Below are 23,149 nucleotides of genomic sequence, written 5' to 3' on the forward strand. Positions count from 1 at the left end.
TGATATATGAAGGAGTGTATTGTTGCGATGTTTGTTCTGTTTGGATAAATCTCACCAGATTGGGTCTGCTGGATGATCTGGATCATTTCCTGATCCTATGACTCTGCGATGAGGTTGACAGTGTGATAAGGGGAGTATAACCAATTTGGAAAAATTGTTTCAACAGAATGTGTTGTTATTCTCTGAAATTTGTATTAATAATATTGACCCGAAGTAATAATTTGTCATATAGTAGATAATTTGTCTAGATTTCCTGAAGCAGATATGAACTGAACTCCACACCAAACGGTGTGGACCTCAAAACCCCCTCTAACCGGCTGAAGAACTGGAGTTCAATAAGGCCCTGTCCTGCACCACATCTATCCGAGCCAGCAACCAGCATCCAGTTGACGTAATTAACAGTCTTTTCTCTCAGGAGTGCAACAGAAGTCCACGTGGAGTGAGCATGGAGAGAAATCCTTTCCAAAACTACTCATATTGCTGGTATACTGGTTGGCAAACAGACAAGACATAGTAGGAGTTGTGGTGGGGTTCAGGTGAGAAATTGAAATTGGGACATTGTCATGGGCCATCTACTTTTAACTATGAAGCTATCTGAAGAAGAAAAATGAAGAAATGCCAGAAGATTGAATGCAGAGGATGGTCGACCCATCCTCTCTTTAGTTCATCATGGTTGCTGGACTGGAGATTGGTCTCTTGGAGAAAAACAATGTCCTATGACTTAAGATAAGCACACACTCGGCTATGCTTGACCACATGGTTAATTCCTTTTAAATTCCAGGTGATAAAGCAAGTGGAGCCTAGAGTATGTGAATTAGGCATAGTCATAGTAATTAGAAATGAATGTTTGTATACTCACATGGCCAGTGTGCTGAAAGGTCAGAATAATAAAATATAAAAGGAAAAAAAACTAAATACGCAGAAGACGCCTCTGCTGGCCTTCCCCCTGTTGGAAGGCTGCATCTACCTCTCCTAGGCTAGAGCAATACTACCATGTTAAACTGAACCTCAGTAGAGCTCTATCCAGGGACAACATAATCAGTTTATACATAGGGAAGGAGATTCTGGAGGGAACCACCTCAGTTCTCTAATGTATCTTATGCAATATGCATATTTGAAGGATAAGAAAGAATATATATTATACAAAAAAAGAGGTATAGGTCTGTCCTCCCACCGTCCTGCGGTATTAATTACCATCTGTACAACCTGCAGTCCCGTGCCAGTAGCCACTAAGCAACAAAGGGGACTAACCGCTCAAATAGTAAAAAATAATACACGTGGTCCTTTGGGAGTATAAAATTGTAGGTATTAAACATGCTCACAGTATGTCAGTAGGGCATCCTATTAAGGCATGGAAAGAGACAGCTCAGCGACTAGCCTAATTAGTAACACCCCATCTAGCATCAAGGCTGTCTAGCCACAGCTAGTTGGTAAAAGCTAATTGTGCCATTTATTGCAAATTTTTATTTGATTTATTTCACCTTTATTTAACCAGGTAGGATAGTTGAGAACAAGTTCTCATTTACAACTGCGACCTGGCAGATAAAGCTAAGCAGTTTGACACATACAACAACACAGTTACATATGGAATAAACAAACATACAGTCTATAATACAGCAGAAAAAGTCTATATACAGTATGTGCAAATGAGGTAAGGGAATTAAAGGCAATAACATTTTATATATATATATATATATATACACACAATTATTTCACCTTTATTTAACCAGGTAGGCTAGTTGAGAACAAGTTCTCATTTACAACTGTGACCTGGCCAAGATAAAGCATAGCAGTGTGAGCAGACAACAACACAGAGTTACACATTAAGTAAACAATAAACAAGTCAATAACACAGTAGAAAAAAAGGAAGAAAAATAGGCCATGGTGGCGAAGTAATTACAATATATCAATTAAACACTGGTGTGATAGATGTGCAGAAGATGAATGTGCAAGTAGAGATACTGGGGTGCAAAAGAGCAAGATAAATAAATATATATAGTATAGGGAATGAGGTAGTTGGATGGGCTATTTGCAGATGGGCTACGTACAGGTGCAGTGATCTGTGAGCTGCTCTGACAGCTGGAGCTTAAAGCTAGTGAGGGAGATATGAGTATCCCGCTTCAGTGATTTTTGCAGTTCGTTCCAGTCATTGGCAGCAGAGAACATTAAGGAAAGGCTGCCAAAGGAGGAATTGGCTTTGGGGGTGACCAGTGAGATATACCTGCTGGAGCGCATGCTACAGGTGGGTGCTGCTATGGTGACCAGTGAGCTGAGATAAGGCGGGGCTTTACCTAGCAAAGACTTGTAGATGACCTGGAGCCAGTGGGTTTGGCGACGAGTATGAAGCGAGGGCCAGCCAACGAGAACGTACAGGTCGCAGTGGTGGGTAGTATATGGGGCTTTGGTGACAAAACAGATGGCACTGTGATAGACTGCATCCAATTTGTTGAGTAGAGTGTTGGAGGCTATTTTGTAGATGACACCGCCAAAGTCGAGGATCGGTACAATGGTCAGTTTTACAAGGGTATGTTTGGCAGCATGAGTGAAGGATGCTTTGTTTTGCGACATAGGAAGCCGATTCTAGATTTAATTTTGGATTGGAGATGCTTAATGTGAGTCTAGAAGTAGAGTTTACAGTCTAGCCAGACACCTAGGTATTTGTAGTTGTCCACATAAGTCAGAACTGTCCAGAGTAGTGATGCTGCATGGGTGGACAGCGATCGGTTGAAGAGCATGCATTTAGTTATACTTGCATTTGACTGCCAGGCGAGGCAGTAATTTGAGAAACCAAGGCTGTTGAGTCTGCCGATAAGAATGTGGTGATTGACAGAGTCGAGAGCCTTGGCCAGGTCGATGAATACGGCTGCACAGTAATGTCTCTTATCGATGCCGGTTATGATATCGTTTAGGACCTTGAGCATGGCTGAGGTATACCCATGACCAGCTCTGAAACCAGATTGCATAGGGGTGAAGGTACAGTGGGATTCGAAATGGTTGGTAATCTGTTAACTTGGCTTTCGAAGACCTTAGAAAGGCAGGGTAGGATAGATATAGGTCTGTAGCAGTTTGGGTCTAGAGTGTCTCCCCCTTTGAAGAGGGTGATGATCGTGGCAGCTTTCCAATCTTTGGGAATCTCAGATGATACGAAAGAGGTTGAACGGGCTAGTAATAGGGGTTGCAACAATTTTGGCAGATCATTTTAGAAAGAGAGGGTCCAGATCGTCTAGCCCGGCTGATTTGTAGGGGTCCAGATTTTGCAGCTCTTTCAGAACATCAGCTATCCGGATTTGGGTGAAGGAGAAATGGGGGATGCTTGGGCGAGTTGCTGTGGGGGGTGCCGGGCAGTTGACCGGGGTAGGGGTAGCCAGGTGGAAAGCACGGCCAGCGCTTATTGAAATTCTCAATTATAGTGGCTTTATCGGTGGTGACAATGTTTCCTAGCCTCAGTGGGCAGCTGGGAGGAGGTACTCTTATTCTCCATGGACTTTACAGTGTCCCAGAACTTTTTTGAGTTTGTGCTACAGGATGCAAATTTCTGTTTGAAAAAGCTAGCCCTAGCTTTCCTAACTGCCTGTGTATATTGGTTCCTAACTTCCCTGAAAAGTTGCATATCACGGGGGCTATTCGATGCTAATGCAGAACGCCACATGATGTTTTTGTGCTGGTCAAGGGCAATCAGGTCTGGAGTGAACCAAGGGCTATATCTGTTCCTGGTTCACATTTTTTAAATGTGGTATGCTTATTTAAGATGGTGAGGAAGGCACTTTTAATGAATAACCAGGCATCCTCTACAGACGGGATGAGATCAATATCTTTCCAGGATACCCGGGCCCGGTCTATAAGAAAGGCCTGCTCGCTGAAGTGTTTTAGGGAGTGTTTGACAGTGATGAGGGGTGGTCATTTGACCGCAGACTCATTGCGGATATAGGCAATGAGGCAGTGATCGCTGAGATCTTGGTTGAAATCAGCATAGGTGTATTTGGAGGGCAAGTTGGTCAGGATGACATCTATGAGGGTGCCCGTGTTTACTGATTTGGGGTTGTATCTGGTAGGTTCATTGATAATTTGTGTGAGATTGAGGGCATCAAGCTTAGATTGTAGGATGGCCGGGGTGTTAAGCATGTCCCAGTTTAGGTCACCTAGCGGCACGAGCTCTGAAGGTAGATGGGGGGCAATCAATTCACATATGGTGTCCAGGGCACAGCTGGGGGCAGAGGGTGGTCTATAGCAAGTAGCAACGGTGAAAGACTTGTTTCTGGAAAGGTGGATTTTTAAAAGAAGGAGCTCGAATTGTTTGGGTACAGACCTGGATTGTAAGACAGAACTCTGCAGGCTAACGCCGCCCCCTTTGGCAGTTCTATCTTGTCGGAAAATGTTATAGTTAGGGATGGAAATTTCAGGGGTTTTGGTGGTCTTCCTAAGCCAGGATTCAGACACGGCTAGGACATCCGGGTTGGCAGAGTGTGCTAAAGCAGTGAATAAAACAAACTTAGAGAGGAGGCTTCTAACATTAACATGCATGAAACCAAAGCTTTTACGGTTACAGAAGTCAACAAATGAGAGCACCTGGGGAATAGGAGTGGAGCTAGGCACTGCAGGGCCTGGATTAACCTCTACATCACCAGAGGAACAGTAGGACAAGGGTACGGCTAAAGGCTATAAGAACTGGTCATCTAGTATGTTCGGAACAGAGAGTAAAAGGAGCAGGTTTCTGGGGGCGATAGAATATATTCAAGGCATAATGTACGGACAAAGGTGTGGTAGGATGTGAATACATTAGAGGTAAACTTAGGCATTGTGTGATGATGAGAGAGATATTGTCTCTAGAAACATTTAAACCAGCTGATGTCACTGCATGTTTGGGAGGTGGAACTAAAGGGTTGGCTAAGGCATATTGAGCAGGGCTAGAGGCTCTACAGTGAAATAAGACAATAATCACTAACCAGAACAGCAAATAAAATACTATATTGTTCTTGTGAGAACATGTCACCCTATACATACCATCATTGTTCATAACATTAAGTTACTGGAAAAATAATTGAAATTTTTTGGCAGCAGGGTGGAGGCAAATTTATTTTATATATTTTTTTGTTCCCAATTTCATGGAATCCAATTGGTAGTTACAGTCTTGTCCGTACAGGAGTTGCAGCGATGGGACTCGGGAGAGACGAAGGTCGAGAGCCGCACGTCCACCGTAACACGACCCAGCCAAGCTGCACGGCTTCTTGACACAATGCCCGCTTAACCCAGAAGCCAGCCGCACCAATGCGTCAGAGGAAACCCTGTACACTTGGTGACCGTGTCAGCGTGCATGCGCCTGGCCCGACAAAGGAGTTGCTAGAGCGCGATGTGACTCGTGGCCATTGTTGTTTCGACATTTTACGATGAAAAGGACAAAACAAAATCAGGAAAAAAATAGGCTAATTAGTGAATTGGATTTGATTCCTAATTAAATGTTACAAAATTAACACGGTAGCGTGTGTTGGTCAAGTATTAACAGTAAATTGTTGGACAGGAGCACAGAGAAAACGTGTCTACACATGTTTATCGTCATAGTTTTAGCCAGGAAAAATATATTGTTGACAGTATTTTACATCATCGCTATTGTTGACAAGATTAACACTGTATGGAGAGCATGTTGTCTACTGAGGTCTTTTAAGAGGTCTCCTGTGGGTAATTATATATGATCTGGTACTGTAAACTGGTTCTACTCACTGTGCTTTTGTCCTTCAGCAGTTTCTCAATGACTTCTATCAGGAGCTCCTTCTGATCCTGGTCCAGGCTGAGGAGCAGGAGGAAAGCTTTGATACAACTCCAAGGTCCAAACACACACACAGAAAAACACTCACGCGTGCACAAACACACCCACCCACACCCTACCTGTAGAGTTTCTGGATGGCGTGGGCGGATGTTTTCCTGACGTAAGGGGACATGTCGGAGGCAGCCTCCTTGATGGCCAGCATCATGATGGGAACGATGATTGGGACTCTGATACTGGACAGAACCCTGAGAGCACTGGCTCTGATCAGCTGGTTAGGGTCCTGGCAGAGGGAGAGAGAGCCGGTATTAGTATTATCTACACCTTGAGACAGAGGAAAGTAAAATAGAAAGAAAGGAATGGAGACAGGAATCATGTGGTGAGAGCCAGTGCTCTCAGAGACTGACGACATGATACAGCACTACACAAAAACGACATCACACCCACCCACACAGGTAGGAAGTGAAGCATGGTATGGAGCTAGCAGGGGTTGAAATCAGGGGTTGAAAGTAGTTTTCCAGCTATGGTGTATGATGAAGGGGTGGCCTCTAAAAACACCATTGTTGGCCTGTGACCTCACATAGAGACAGACAGACTCTTTAACGGCTCAATACTTCTCCACAACACACACACACACACCAAACATGACACTTTCATCTAAGAGTACAGGTGCTTGGGAATTCAAATGGTAGAACCCTCAGCATCAAAGCCCGGTGCGTGCGCACGTGCGCACACACACACGTTACCTTGAGGGCCCTCTGAAAGGTGCTGATGGACAGTAGAGCCAGGTCCTGCTGCTCCTCTGCATACCTCACCAGGTACACATACACCAACTTCTTCAGCTGGAAAACACACATACTTTGAATTAGTCATTAATACACCCTTATTTTTAGACAAATCCTAAATCCATTCATTAGCTTTCGGGTTGAGCACAGACCGTCCACATTACAGAATGTGTAGGTAACACTATTCTTTGACAGTGGAGAGAACAGTGCTTTGGCTAGATGTCAGATGTACGTCTTGGTTTAGTTGTTTTATAGGGGGAAAGCGGAGGATGAAAGTGTTCCTGTTTGATATTATAACAGTCTAGATCCATGTTGTTTCAGGGAGAGCAGAGAATGAGCAAAACTATCTTTTGTTTGAATTCAGAAAGTTTCAGTAATGTTATCGCTTCCTCCCTTCCTCACTCTCTCCCCTCCCCTCTCCTCCTCCCTTCCTCACTCTCTCCCCTCCCCTCTCCTCCTCCCTTCCTCACTCTCTCCCCTCCACCCTTCCTCACTCTCTCTCCCCTCTCCTCTCCTCCTCCCTTCCTCACTCTCTCTCCCCTCTCCTTCCTCACTCTCTCCCCCCTCCTCTCCTCCTCCCTCCCTCCCTCACTCACTCTCTCCCCTCTCCTCCTCCCTCCCTCCCTCTCTCTCTCCCCTCTCCTCTCCCTTCCTCACTCTCTCTCCCCTCCTCCTCCCTTCCTCACTCTCTCTCCCCTCCCCCCTCCCTTCCTCACTCTCTCTCCCCTCCTCCCTCCCTTCCTCACTCTCTCTCCCCTCCTCCCTCCCTTCCTCACTCTCTCTCCCCTCTCCTCTCCTCCTCCCTTCCTCACTCTCTCTCCCCTCTCCTCCTCCCTTCCTCACTCTCTCCCCTCTCCTCCTCACTCTCTCTCCCCTCTCCTCCTCCCTTCCTCACTCTCTCTCTCCCCTCTCCTCCTCCCTTCCTCACCCTCTCTCCCCTCTCCTCCTCCCTTCCTCACTCTCTCCCTCACTCTCCCCTCCCCCCCTCCCTTCCTCACTCTCTCTCCCCTCTCCTCCTCCCCTCCCTTCCTCACTCTCCCCTCTCCTCCCCCCCTCACTCTCTCTCTCCTCTCCTCCCCCCTCCCTTCCTCACTCTGCCCTCTCCTCCCCCCCTCCCTTCCTCACTCTCTCTCCCCTCCTCCTCCCCTCCCTTGCTTCTCCCTTCACACGTAGGAGATTGAGCTAATATTTGTCCAGTGTCCGTTCTGGGGGTTAAAGGTTGGCCCTTTCATGATTCACCAGTGTTATTCGGTGTGTGTACGGGGAGGTTCAGCTGTGGTGAAACAGTTCTCAATCACTGCAGTAATTAGTGGGTGAATTAACAGCATTAATGACTAAGAGAGGACATAACCCATCTTGCCTAGTTTTAAGGGAATCACATCATATTGACAACATCACAGAAAATAGATGTTCAAAACTAGGAATACTAATCAAATAAGCTAGTGATTGAATATCCATTATTAGATCAGTCATCATACAGTCTAGCCCCTCCTCCCCCCATACTACCCTCGTTTTCCCACTCATACACACACCTCCAGGATGTCTAGTATCAGGATGTTGTTTCTAGAACTAGTTGAAGAAAACAAAGCATCCTGATATTAAATAACATTATTTCTTCAATACTCTGTGTCCTGTGCTGCTTTCTGATTAGAGACAATCAATAACACACAGCACTACACAGGCCTGCAGAGGAAAGAGGTGAAGACAGACAGAGAGATGCAGAGGCCCAGAGAGAGATCTACCACTACCCTAGCCCTAGCAGCTGGTGTATGTGAGGGGGGAGAGAGAGGACGTGACCATGGGCTCTCCTCTGCCAATTACTCCCACCAACCTGCTCCAGTTCCCTACCATTGGCTGCCCTGTCACACACACACCCTTTCGTACTGCTTGTTTATTCTCCTGATCAATATTACCAGGAGTGGGGAACTCATCTGGCCGGGCAGTGGTTCTGTGGTCTCATACTTGCAGTGGGGAGATGTGTGTTCCTCTGTGTTCTTTTAGATAGAGCCTTCTCAATGTTTTCAACCATGTTGTGCAAATAGAATGGATGCTCAGTGTATGTGTGTGTGGATGATGCCCTACCTCTATATTCTTACTAGCCACGTTCTTCACCACTGCTGGGAACAGCTCAGAGGCATTCTTCCCCTTTGCGATCAGCTGTAGACAGAAAATCACTTACATGTTTCACCACAGTATTCAATTTTCTGTAGTATGATATGTACAATAAAATAGTAATGTACTGCATCTATTTATACTTTTTTCAAAGGAGGATTAAAAAAAAATGTTCAGTAAATTAATTGAGACTATAAAACTGAAGTACACTTGAACTGAGTTTGCAGTGCACTTAGCTGATGTGCACTTATCAGGAATGTGTGTGTATAGGTTATACTACTCACCCCAACAACCCTCTTCATGGCCTCCAGTTTAAGCGACTCCTTGTTGCTCTCAAGCATCTCTTTAAGGTCTTCATTCCTGGAGGGGGAGAAAGAGATTAGAAAATGTACAATACACTATTTAATATGGCTTATTTAATTAGCAGATGCGCTTTTGTACACCAGACAACTCTCACTGATGTAGCCAGGAATTTATTTTTTGTTAACCTTTATTTAACTAGGCAAGTCAGTTAAGAACAAATTCTTATTTTCAATGACGGCCTAGGAAGTGGGTTAACTGCCTGTTCTACAAAAGATTTGTAGCTTGTCAGCTCGGGGGTTTGAACTTGCAACCTTCCGGTTACTAGTCCAACGCTCTAACCACTAGGCTACCCTGTCGCAACGATTAATGAATTTCATTAACTTAAGAATGGAAAACTGTGGTGCACAGAGTTTGACTTGGAAATTGTGTTTGCATAGTCAACTTCGACACACTTACCCCAACAGACATGCCACCAGGGGTCTTTTCACAGTCCCCAGGTCCAGAACAAATTCAAGGAAACATACAGTATTATAAAGAGCCATGATTGCACGGAACTCCCATCTTATATAGCGCAAGTGAACAGCAAACCTGGGTTGTTGTTTTTTTACGAATAAAGCAACACCTCACGGCACAATGCCCCTCCCCATGTGACTTACTTGTTGTGTATGTACTGACATGTGTAACTGTTCATGTTTTTATATCTACGTAAATTGTAAAGTATTTTGTCTGTAATGTCTTTTTAGTCCCTAGTAAGACTAGATGTCGCCAATGGCGTCGGCTAATGTGGATCCTAATAAATCAAAACAAATAAATCAAATTGAACAACATGAGGGAGAGGGGGGGATGGGTAGGGAGAATGAAAACCACAAAACACAACTTAACCATATTGGGTGTTGTTACCAGGCGCAGAGAAAGCAATGTCAGGTCGTGAGTGACTCACAATGTCACAATCAACTAATCAGCTAGTGATCAGGAAACGCTAGGCTATTTGGTAAACTTGAAGACACACATCACAAGCAAGTGCCAAGACTCACACTTCTGTACAGTACCCTTTGGTGTGTGTCTCATCGGGGCCTCCATTGGTGTGTGTGTGGGGTGTGAGGTGCTGCTCCTCCTGGCTGAGTTCAGTCTTTAAGGTGAGCTGGAGGTTCTCAGCAGACACCAGAGCTGTCCTCACAGCCCCTGCTGCCTCAGAACGCAGCACAGAGAAACCTCGGTGACCATTCATACTGCTACAGCTTCTACAGGCCTGTCTGTTGCTCTCCTCTCGTCTCTCTGTCAGTTTTCCTCACTCTCCTTTCTCCACTTCTGTCAGTAGGTAAGAGGAGACACAGGATGCCCTTGCAGCTGGCTAAACCTCTGGCCCTCTCCCTGGCACAGACAGCTCCCCCTGGTCATCCAGTTATACTCCAGTTGTTCTGCTTTATTTCAGTCCTGTGACTCCAGGCATTTCCTGCCTGTCATCTCGCTCTCCTGCTCTCTCTCTCTCTGTCTCTCTCTCCCCCCAGCTCTCTCTCTTTCTCACTGTCTCTCTCTCCCCCCAGCTTTCTCTCTCTCTCTCCCTAGCTCTCTCAACCCAGCTCTCTCTTTCTCCCCAGCTCCCTCGCTCTCTCTCTCTCTCTCCCCAGCTCTCTCACATCAGGCTACTAAACTATTGAGCACCATCTTAGCTCGATGTCGGTAGAGGGAGTTGCAAGTTGAAGTTGCCCTCTTTGCAGACTACTAGTATGACTCAGTCTTCACTGTTTTAAATCCAATCTGGAGAAGGGATGAAGTTCCCTGTCTGACAGATCCTTGGCCCACCAGACAATGGCTTCTTCTTCCGCTTCTCCTCCTCTTCTCTGGACATAGATTAGTTCTGTCCGTGTGTAGCTGTAGGGTGGTAGCTCAGTTGGTTCTCTCTGCCAGAGTCAGTGCTTGTAGGGTGGTAGTTTAGTTCTCTGTGTCTCTGCCTGTGACTGTGGCCACTTCCCTCTAGGGGAAACGGGAGGGCCTTATCAGCCTCAGGGTAAACACACAGAAGCTTTCACCACCTCTGTCCACAGCACAATACACCCACGCCTGCCTTGTGCCCTACCAGGGAACTGCTGCCAGGGCTGGGCTAGATAAAGGCCCTGCCAGCCTCACACACTGCCAGGGGAACCACAGTTAGGACAACACCCAACAACTATACATGTCATTCTTCACATTTCAACCAGCCTAGTCACTTTTCCTAGGTTTTTAATTCTGGGAAGCGATTCTACAAATCAACCAGCCCTGAGAAAGCTATGGTAATTCACTCACATAACGACCAGCAGGATAAGGCGCTGTAAACTGCTCCAATCAGCTGGTTTATTAGCTGCCGTTACATAGGCTACTATTGTCTGCCATTGATTTCAAAGTTTAACTAACTCTATGGACAAGGACTATTTTGAACAATTTACATAGAACATTTAACAAAAAAAACATTTACTGGAAGAACTGTGCAGATGCAAAGTTTAGTAACAGAATTACAGTCAAATCTACCTCACTTTTTTTATGCGACCAAAAAAACTAAAACATCTGCTTTGAATTATGACTCAAAGATGTCTGCAGAAAGAATGGGGTTTCAGTCTGCAGAAAGAATGGGGTTTCAGTCTGCAGAAAGAATGGGGTTTCAGTCTGCAGAAAGAATGGGGTTTCAGTCTGCAGAAAGAATGGGGTTTCAGTCTGCAGAAAGAATGGGGTTTCAGCTATAAGTTTGAACAAATGTATTTTGATTATGGAATTACAGCAGGTGAAGTGGATTTACATTCAGTAATGGAATTACTGTAACGGAATTACATCATGGGTCCCTGTTCTGTACTATACAGAAATACATAATTACAGATATGAATATCATTGTCTTCATGGTGATGGATTCCGAATAGGTATACAAAGGTAGAAATTAGGGACACAAATTTTGTTCGATTTTGCTGCCGACTAACTGTAAACAACTAACAGTAAATTAACAAAAAATCCAAAAACAGTCAAATGTGACTGACTGACTCAAATCAGTCTTGGGTAGAAAATTTGAAATGGTGTCTTTTTTTAAATTTTATACATTGGATAAAAGTAGAGACTCAGAGCTACAAAATGACATATCATACACTACAGTTGAGGAACAATGGGAAAGTAATTCTGCTTTGAAAGTTGATAAACTTGTAAACTCACTTTTGAGAAGATGGCCTTTTAATGTTTTTGTACTACTACTGGAGAGCCCTTCTTTGTCTACACCCTTTCAGCATTGTTTGCACCCTCTTAAACTGTAGACCCTCCCATCTCTTTAACAGCAGCAGTCAAGCACCCAAGCTAACTTTCTAGCTACTTCCAGACATAAATATGAGAACAGCTCACTGAACATTTCCCGCCCAAGCAGAGCTGGTTAGGCTGCTCTGTTATCCAGAGCGTTGGTGATTGCAACTGTGCTGTCAGATTGTCCGATCATAAATTTGGAGCATTCAGAGCGCACACTGGACTCTCTGGCCGATGAGTAGGGTTGATCTGAATGGACTGACCTCACAACGGCAGTCAAGCACCCAAGTTAACTGGCTAACATTGGCTAGCTACTTCCAGACAAATGAGAGAACCCCCCATTTTACTCGCCCAAGCAGAGCTGGTTAGGCTGTTTTCATGTTATCCATAGCGTTGGTGTCTAATTGTACTGCTGGCAACAATAATATTACAAATTTTTCCCGATGTTTACTGACACCAGCCATATTCAACGGTTGTTGAGCGTTCGTAAATTCATCAGTTATTCTGCGCTCTGGCACACTCAGATGTGAGTGCTCTGAAATCGGTGTAGATGGCCAGACTGAATTTACGAACGCACCCGAAATGGTTACTTGCAAAGTGGAGTCTTCTGTTAGCTAGCTAGCTAAACAATGAACCATAATCCCAAATCATGACGTTACTACCCTGCATGAATATGCAGGTCTCTAACCAACCAGGTTCAATGTTAGCTAGCTAACATTAGGCGAAACCTAGCCAAGCAAATGGCTCAGATACCAGGAGTATTATGCACGTACACTAACTATAAATGAAAATACTTTGTCAAAATTAGAAATGTGTAATATCTGAAAATGTAGCTAGCTAGACTACCTTACCCATGGTCTGAAATTGGAGTGGATAGCCAGAGAGAATTTACCAGCTAGTACGTCTATCAACAATTGTTGCAGTGACATTCTATTGAAATGGTTAATTGCATAGTGGAGTCTTTTGTTAAGACATGTAGCTAGCTAAACAATTAACCATAACATTACTACCCTGCATGAATCTGCAGGTAGCTAACCAACCAGGTTCAATGTTAGCTAGCTAACATTAGGCTATAAGTAGCCAAGCAGATGGCTCTGAGATACAAATAATATGATTGTACAGGTAACATTAGCTAGCGAGCCAGCCAGCTAACGTTAGCTAGCTAACAGTAAACTTTAAATTGAAATTAAAGCACGTTTGCCTAAATTAGAAATGTGTAATATCTGAAAATGTAGCTAGCTAGACTATCTTACCTGCATACATCATGGATGGACGCGTCTCCTGTCTGATGCCATGGTTGCCCTTAGTTTGAAGATGTGATCAAGAGACAGGCATTTTCTCCATCTCCTTAGCTATCATACTCAAATTCCACTGATTTCAAAAATCGGTCCTCCAGAAAGTGGAGAGCAACACTTACGCAGTTTTACTACACGATACAATTATTTTTTATTAAAGCAGTCTTAGACAGGATTACCTAGACAAACAGAACAGCTCAAATAGACAGAGGCGTGCTATATGGCAGACACAATCCAAACTCATCTCTCGGCAAGTCCAGCCCACTCATTATCTCAGCCAATTACGGCTAGCAGGAAGGTTGCAGCCATTTTTTCTGTGGCTAAACCAACTAGGCTTGTAATTTAACCATTTTATTCGTATTTACAGATGGCATACAAGTTTGCTATTAAGGTACACGAGTTCTGTGCTTTACTGTACTCCACTTTCTGTACTATTCTTTACAGTACTCTACTGTTTTATCCAAACGTGTGAAACATAGACGTCCATGATTGGTTGACTTTTCAACGTCCATGGACTTCCGGTGCTCAGTGGGTGAGGGTGCTTGCTACAGTAAATGCAAAGAGGGTAGGTCACCCTCAATGTGATCAAGACAAAGGAGCTTATCGTGGACTACAGGAAAAGGCGGGACGAACAGGTCCCCATTAACATTGACGGGGCTGTAGTGGAGCAGGCTGAGAGTTTCAAGTTCCTTGGTGTCCACATCAACGAATTATCATGATCCAAACATACCAAGACAGTCGTGTAGAGGGCACGCCTGGTATGGCAACTGCTCGGCATCTGTCCGTAAGGCGCAACAAAGGGTAGTGCGAACGGCCCAGTACATCACTGGGGCCAAGCTTCCTGCCATCCAGGACCTATATACCCAGGCGGTGTCAGAGGAAAGCCCATAAAGTTGTCAGACTCTAGTCACCCAAGTTATAGACTGTTTTCTCTGCTACCGCACAGCAAGCGGTACCGGAGCACCAAGTCTTGGACCAAAAGGCTTCTCAACAACTTCTACCCCCAAGCCATTAGACTGCTGAACAACTCATAAAAATCGCCACCGGACAATTTACATTGACACCCCCTGCAGCTTCTCGCTGTTCGTTTGTTACCTATGCATAGTCACTTGGCCCCCACCTACATGTACAGGTTACCTCAACTAGCCTGTACCCCTGCACACTGACTCGGTAACGGTGCCCCCTGTATATAGCCTCATATTGTAATTCTTATTGTGTTACTTTTTATTACTACTTTTTTATTTTAGTCTACTTGGTAAATATGTTCTTCTTCTTGAACTGCACTGTTGGTTAACAGCTTGTAAGTAAGCATTTCACAGTAAAGTCTACACTTGTATTCGGCACATGTGGCAAATAAAGTTTGATTTGATTTGTTAGGTGTCATGGTATGTGTCAGTAAGAGCCAGGAGATGAGACATTAACTGAAGAGAGGGAGGAGACAGCACGGAAGGGAGAGTGAGAGGGAGACTGTTATCAGGCTTGCTTTGACCACCAGATGACAGAAAGTTGAGAAGAAAAAAAACATTACAATATGCCAGTGGAAAGGAGGACAGTAAGCAGGTGACCCTACTGTGGTTTGTGACTACTATGATTAGCGATTTGGTAACAGAATTACAAGTTTTAATTACTTAATAATTCATAAACAAGCTTGACCTCAGTAAAAACACAAACTAATTGGTACAGTAGTCTACCTTTACTTGTTACTTCTGAACTTTCATTAGAAATGTTTAAATATCTTAAAGATGTGGGTTTTTGGTAAGGAATTACAAGGCTCAAGGCAATGTTTCTTAAACTTCAAGACAATAATAATTTCTAATTATAATTATAATAATTTCTCCAAAATGAAATATAAGTGTTGATATTAGTTGGCAGGGGTATTTGTGTTTCAATGTATTTCTAATACCCTTTAAGACTTTTTCTTTAATATTTCTAAAACCCCTTTTCCATCTGTTTGACCAGAAATTAAAGCCTTTGCTTATTCCAAATTTCTAGGATGGGAAGTTGTTGAAAAATGCACATATGCATGCCTTAGTAAAAAATAATTGGTGCAGAGGTCCTTTAAAATGGAAATGCCCACCCCATTGACATAAACCAGGTCCTCATTAAATCCCTATAACATGGGAGACTGAACCACAATAAAATAATATGGCGTTTTAGGAAGCAGCTGATCACTTGAGGACAACCAGACAGTCAGTCACATGTTGCTGTGCTGTGATGCAGAGAAGCAGAGTAGACCATGAGGTAAGAAGAGCCCAGGCTAATCAGGATAATCTACAGGAATGTGGCTTTGCCCCTGACTGTGTCACACGACAAACATTATTTAAAACCGCAAACTGACTAATTTAATTTCATTGGAGAAAGCCGACTCAGACAAAGGCCATCTATTAACGTCTTATATGGCTGGGGGCAGTATTGAGTAGCTTGGATGAATTATTTTATTTTATTTTTATTTCACCTTTATTTAACCAGGTAGGCTAGTTGAGAACAAGTTCTCATTTGCAACTGCGACCTGGCCAAGATAAAGCATAGCAGTGTGAGCAGACAACAAAGAGTTACACATGGAGTAAACAATTAACAAGGTGCCCAGAGTAAACTGCCTGCTACTCAGTCCCAGAAGCTAAGATATGCATATTATCCGTATATTTGGATAGAAAACACTCTGAAGTTTCTAAAACTGTTTGAATGATGTCTGTGAGTATAACAGAACGTATATGGCAGGCAAAAACCTGAGAGAAAATCCAACCAGGAAGCGGGAAATCTGAGGTTTGTAGTTTTTCAACTCTTGGCCTATCAAATACACAGTGGGATATTGGTCATGTTGCACTTCCTAAGGCTTCCACTAGATGGCAACTGTCTTTAGAACCTTGTTTGATGCTTCTACTGTGAAGGAAGGGGGAATGGGAGCTGAATTAGTCAGGGCTCTGGCAGAGTGCCATGAGCTGGCCATGCTCGTTCACGTGAGAGCGAGCTCTGTTCCATTGCATTTCTACCATCAGGAATTCTCCGGTCGGAATATTATTGAAGATTTATGTTAAAAACATCCTAAAGATCCATTGCATTTCTACCATCAGGAATTCTCCGGTCGGAACATTATTGAAGATTTATGTTAAAAACATCCTAAAGATCCATTGCATTTCTACCATCAGGAATTATCCGGTCGGAACATTATTGAAGATTTATGTTAAAAACATCCTAAAGATTGATTATATACTTCGTTTGACATGTTTCTACGACCTGTAATATAACTTTTTGGACTTTTCGTCCGTACTTTCCGCTAGACTTGCACGCGCGTCGTGAGTTTGGATTTGTTTACCAAACGCGCTAACAAAAGATGGTATTTGGACATAAACGATGGATATTATCGAACAAAACAAACATTTATTGTGGAACTGGGAATCCTGGGAGTGCATTCTGATGAAGATCAAAGGTAAGTGAATATTTATAATGCTATTTCTGACTTCTGTTGACTACACAAAATGGCAGATATCTGTTTGGGTTGTTTTGGTCTCTGAGCGCCGGACTCAGATTATAGCATTGTCTGCTTTTTCCGTAAAGTTTTTTTAATTTTAAATCTGACACATCGGTTGCATTAAGGAGAAGTGTATCTATAATTCCGTGCATAATAGTTGTATATTTTATCAATGTTTATTATGAGTATTTCTGTAAATTGATGTCTCTAAAATCACCAGATGTAACGCGCCAATGTAAACAGATTATTTTTATATCAAACAAAACATACATGTATTGTGTAACATGAAGTCCTATGAGTGTCATCTGATGATCATCAAAGGTTAGTGATTAATTTTATCTATATTTCTGCTTTTTGTGACTCCACTCTTTGGCTGGAAAAATAGCTGTTTTTCTGTGACTTGGCTCTTACCTAACATAATTGTTTGGTGTGTGTGGTGCTTTAGCTGTAAAGCCTTTTTGAAATTGGACACTGTGGTGGGATTAACAAGAAGTGTATCTTTAAAATGGTGTAAAATACTTGTATGTTTGAGGAATTTTAATGATGAGATTTCTGTTGTTTTTAATTTGGTGCCCTGCACTTTCACTGGCTGTTGTCATATCGATCCCGTTAACGGGATCTCAGCCCAAAGAGGTTTTTAATATCTTTGAGCAAAAAGGTGCAAGAGAGGATTAAGTTTACTGCCAATATATGAATAACAAAGGCAAGTTTTTAAAAAAGCCACAAAAACTATCAGTGATTCACTGCTTTCTGATTTACCATTCAAGCCTGCCATCTAGTGTTATGGTACAATCATTGCAAGATAGAGAACTACACAGAGCAACATTCTCAGAAATCAATCTTCCAGTAGGTCTTAAACTATTAAATGGGATAAAACCTTCACCTACCCTATGCTAACATCCATTCAATCAATGCAGATATACGAGAGGTGTGGGGCTAGTGAGTTGGTTTAATACAACCATGCTATCGGTCACTGACTTGAGTTTGGGAAGTTCCGGAAAAACCCCTCTTCATTTGAACAATATAATGTAAAGGGAATTAATGCCTGTGAAATAGTGAGTTAATGTATGAATGCCTGACATAAGCCAAGGTTAGGTTACTAGCTTGATAATCCTTTAGGACAGACTCCCTATTAGATCTCAGAGTAAAGCCTAGGTATCATGTGTCACAGTTTATGGAGAAAGAGTGGAATCATTCACATCCAGGCATTTCCCCCCCAAGCCCTGCAGCCCAACCAAGGGTCATCTAGTCTCCATTACCAGACCTGGCCTACTGGCCCTGAACCACCAAACAGGCCAACTGTCATGTGAGAGGAATTAAAGAATTCAGAGAGCCACACCACATTAAACATTAGGCTGACAAGTCACTGCTTGATGGAAACTGAGATAGTTGAGGCTGTTCTACTGTCAGCAGCTAAACAGAGCAACAATAGGCTACATGGAACACTGAAGAACAGATAGAAGTAGAGACATGCCAGACATACCAGTAGACATTCCATTCTATGATGGCATTTGCACAGCACAAACATATTCAATAAAACCTTTATACTGGTACCTCTTAAAACTGCTAGAATGATTAGTCTACATGGGAAATAGGCCCAATTGTAGAGACAAACTAACAGTGGTTAATTCAGCTTCAAAGATACTCAGGTTGAATTAAATTTCATAATGGCTGACTGTCTGAGACTTTGCGAGACAAAATAGCCTTGTCTGGAGCCAGCTGGGGAAAAGATTAGCCTACTGATAGTAAAATAATAACTGATCCCAACGCCCAGGGCATGGTTTGGGAAACACAGTTATCACTCTCAAATCATACAAATGAGTAACTAAACTATTGGGCTCATATTCAAGATCATAATGCATAAGATTAGGCTATACAAAACGGATCATAATTCAGCACACCTTCCCTGAGATCCTACGTGAATACAGGCCCTGATTTACAGTAAAAGCCACATCATGACAACAGGATGCCCAAACTGATGGACTGCCCTCTAGTGGTATCATCACTTGACGCTGACAGCGGAGGACCACCTTGTACACTTTGTCAGTTCCATTTCATCTCTCTTTTTCAAATTTAAAGGTTCTGAATGGGTAGTTTACAAGGATTTACAAGTGTTGGGAAAGTATAGAAATCACTTTAGTTTATGACAGTGAGAGGGGAAGAAGATGTGGTATTTTTTCTACAACTGAGGATAGCCTATGTGCATAGCACAGCAAGCATTATTTTGATGTAGCTATTAATTTAGAATGATCTGACGCAGTACAGCTCTACAACATAAAACGACGTGATGGTGTGTAACGTAAAATGTGTGCTAGTATTAAAAAGGGTGATTATTTGTCATCTTTTTTTTGTTTATGTCAACATGTCTTCCACGCAAACTGCATCTTTGATAAGTGCTGGCTATCAACAAAAGCTTTTTCAAGCCTGAAGCTACCATAAAATCTATTGCAGCTAGACTAGCTAAAGATGCAACTGGGTTGACAGCTGTATATCTAGCTAGCTACCACCACCAGCCATGTTAGCTAGCTAATTAAATTGAAAACATAGCTTACACAAGCAAGTTACTAAAATGCTTTCTAGCTAACTGGCTTACTTTTTAAAGTCGACGCTGAACAGGCCAAATCCAGCCCCAGCGTTGGAGGAGGTCGGGGTAGTCTCCTGCCCAACCTCCACCGCTGAATCAGTTCCTCCTTGGTCGCTGTACGACAAATTGTTCGTCGACATACTCAACATTTGACGTTTTGCAAGTGTACAGAAATGTTTATTGTGAAAGGTCTAAACTATCGTAAAACAAAATTGCAGTCGTTGACAGTTTTATGATGCTAATTAGAAGGGGAAGCGATAAAAAAAACTTTATCATGAACATGCAACTTTTTTCCCTCATCCATGCAGAACCGGAAGTATGAGTTGGATAAGTTTTAGTCACATGACAGGAGGGAATGATGAAGCACCTGACCACCCCGTTACCACGGTAAATATGGTCGCAAGCCAATCAAATTAGCTGAGGGGCGTATTCAATGACGCGCGTGCGCTCTAAACGAAAGTGGGAGCGTGCAGTATTTTTGTTGCCCGACTGTTGATGCCCCATTTAAGTTGAGAGCGTATGAGAACGTCTGTGACAGGGTTTTGTACATGCAGGAAGAGTCATGTATGCTTTTTTACATAATAATGTAGGCTAGGAGAAAATATAATGATATCAACATTATGTCAAATTGTCAATTGTAATAACCTATGGAACTCTTTATACCTTGGAAGGAGTGAGGGAGTAGGTCTTTATAAACGTATTACTTGTTTCAGTGGTCTAAGGCACTGCATCTCAGTGCAAGAGGTGACACACAGTCCCTGGTTTGAATCCAGGCTGAATCACATCCAGCTATGATTGGGAGTCCCATAGGGCAGTGCCCAATGTCGTCCGGGTTTGGTCGGGGTAGGCCATCATTGTAAATAAGAATGAATTTTTAACTGACTTGCCTAGTTAAATAAAGGTGAAAATGTATATACATATATATATTACTAACCCAGAGCATGGTGTTGCAGGCATGCAGTCGCAGCTACACTGTGTGTCAGGTGGGCATTCCAACACTAACAAAGACACCAATAGATACTCAAGTGCTACACCACCAGGTGATGTGTATGTGTAATGACGTTAATACCACATTTCACATGTTCACAATAATTAGATTTTCAAATGCATGGGAAACTAAGTATTTAACACTAGAGTCTTTTACTGTGAGTCTTTAAGTTGTCTTTTAAAACAATTTATATCACCGTTCTTTTTTTTCTTGTTCGGAGATCAAATTTGAAGCGTTGTGGAAGCTTTGCATGCCTCTGATCGACGAACACTTGGGGTAGTGTTCATTCTCAATGGTGGAAAAGCCACCAACTGTTCCTGAGCCGGGCTCTGAGTATGAAATTGGATTCTGCTCTTGGTGAACTGTTTCCTCTGTTACAGTCTCAGTCTGCAGAAGCTGCACCACAGAAGCACTTGGATAGCTAGAGAACAGCCTGTCATCACAACTGGTAACTAAATGGTTGTTCCATCTCGTCTGACAAGAATCCATTCAACATGTCTACAAACCATTTTATCATCTCCCAACATGACTTTGTAGGAGACAGGACCAGTCACTGAGTCTATGAATCCAGGAATCAATTTTTGCCCATGACTGAAATTTCTGATCAGGACAGGGTCCGTGTCTCCAAAACTTCGGCCCTTGGTGCGTTTGTCATTGTTCTCTTTCAGTCTGTTTTGTTTGGGTACAACTTTCATTTTCAGGTCAGGATAGACTAGGTACAATTTGGAGTGTAGTCTATACCTAATAACATCTCAGCAGGAGAAAGTCCTGTTGTGGATTGAGGAGTTATTCTGTAGCTACACAGAATACGTGATACCTTTGCTGCTATGCTCCCTTCTGCACTTTTCATCATCATTTCTTTGTTCGTCTGTACTGCGTGTTCCACCAGTCCATTTGGAGATGGATGATGTGGAGCAGATGTCACATGCACAATACTGTTGTTTCTGTACTTACGAAACAGGTCGCATCGTCGTTCACCAGCAGCTCAGGTATCTCTTGGTTACTAAAGCTCTATTGTAGGCCCTCTATAGTAGTGGTGGATGAAGCAGAACTAACAGGATACACATCCATCCATTTTGAATGTGCATTGGAACATTTTCCCCATTAATGGCCTTGTGTAATCCATTTGCAATTCTTCCAAGGTTTTTCTGGAACCTCCCAAGGATGGAGTGGAGCTGTTGCCTTTATGTGTTCCTAACACGTGTTACATGTCTTGACTCAATTCTCCATCTCCTGATCTTTCATATGCAAGACCCCCAGGGGACTCTGATGTGCTGTAGGATATCCTGGCATGCTGGCTGTGGGAAATCACTCGTTCTCCCCACAAAACGCAACCATCCTGTATACTCGTCTCTGTTTTCCTGACACTGTGTGGTGTGAGTTCAGTTACTTCTGTTTGTTGTGGTCATCCCCCTACCACATCTTCTCTAACTCTAGACTGCACTGTATCTTTACCTGTCCAGGTTCCCACTTGCTCTGCAGTCATGAGTGCTGTGTCTGTGTCCACCAACATCTGCACTCCTGAGCTGTTATGATGGGCGTGTACGGCAGCGGAAGACGGCTCAAGGCATCTGCGTTGCCATGGTATGTTCCTGCCTTGAAAACGGTGACATACTCGTATGCCCGCAACATCACTACCCACCTCTGGATTCTCAGAGACACCATCTGTGGAACTGCCTTCGTTTCATTGAAAATTAACAGTAAAGGTTTATGATCTGTTCAAATGGTAAACTTCCTGCCATATACACTGTATATATTTCTGGAACCTCTGAACCCCATTACTGCAAACTCCTCTTTGTCTAATTGGGAATAGTTATTTTTTTCTGGGTTAAGAGTTCTCGACATAAACCTTATTGGTCTCTCAGTTCCATCCTGCATATGGTGTGACAGAACTGCTCCTACCCCGTAGGGTGACGCATCACACAAGCAAATGAGGTCCTTCTCTCCATTGTAGTGAACCAACACATCTGATGACATCAGTTTCTCTGATTTTGCAAGCGAAGCCTCCTGCTCTCGCCCCCACTGCCACTGTCTCTTTACACAGTAGTGTTTGAAGCGATGCTAACACTGTTGACAAGTTTGGCAAAACCCTGTTATAATAGTTTAGCAGTCCCAAGCAAGCTTTTAACTCAGTCACATTTGTAGGAGCAGGTGCGTTCTGGATTGCTTGGACCTTGTCATTGAGTAAATGGATACTCGTGGCGTCCACTTTTTGTCCTAGGAACACTGCCTCATTCCTCATGAAGGTACACTTACTCCACTTGAGACTTAAGCCTGCACTTTCCAATCTCTGTCGTACCTCAGTCAGCATGCACAGATGCTCCTGGTCACGCCTCCCCGTCACTAGGATGTCATCCAAGTAAATGGCAACGTGGAATTCCTTGAAGTGGTGCTCTGAAAATTAGCAGGACTACTGGAGACACCAAAAGGTAAATGTTTATACATAAACAACCCTTTGTGTGTGTTTACTTTACAATACTTATTAGATTCCTCATCCAGAGTGATCTGTTGATATGCATGGCTCATATCTAACTTTGTAAACCTCTGTCTACCAGACATATTTGCAAATAAATGACCTGTTTTTGTAATAGGATAGTGCTCTA

The 23,149-nt window shown here is 43.1% G+C and overlaps 1 protein-coding gene across 5 annotated transcripts in view; it reads right to left on the reverse strand.

Moving 5' to 3' along the window:
* The window catches only part of ap3b1a (adaptor related protein complex 3 subunit beta 1a), a 95,555-nt gene extending 75,671 nt beyond the window's left edge, over window positions 1-19,884 (reverse strand). For 2 of the 5 annotated variants that reach the window (XM_031802369.1, XM_020458212.2), the window contains exons 1-6: window positions 19,568-19,884; window positions 8,940-9,015; window positions 8,626-8,700; window positions 6,505-6,600; window positions 5,881-6,041; window positions 5,716-5,782 (exon numbers count right to left, since the gene is read on the reverse strand). In XM_031802369.1, the coding sequence (XP_031658229.1) occupies window positions 5,716-5,782; window positions 5,881-6,041; window positions 6,505-6,600; window positions 8,626-8,700; window positions 8,940-9,015; window positions 19,568-19,707 (615 nt within the window). In that variant the 5' untranslated portion in view covers window positions 19,708-19,884. Of the gene's footprint in view, window positions 1-5,715; window positions 5,783-5,880; window positions 6,042-6,504; window positions 6,601-8,625; window positions 8,701-8,939; window positions 9,016-9,992; window positions 10,903-19,567 lie in introns of those variants that run through there. The other 3 variants (XM_020458211.2, XM_020458209.2, XM_020458210.2) reach the window with 3 other exon arrangements.
* Between the last annotated feature and the right edge of the window lie 3,265 nt (window positions 19,885-23,149).

The sequence above is a fragment of the Oncorhynchus kisutch genome, linkage group LG23, assembly GCF_002021735.2.
Source record: "Oncorhynchus kisutch isolate 150728-3 linkage group LG23, Okis_V2, whole genome shotgun sequence".
Lineage (NCBI taxonomy): Eukaryota > Metazoa > Chordata > Actinopteri > Salmoniformes > Salmonidae > Oncorhynchus > Oncorhynchus kisutch.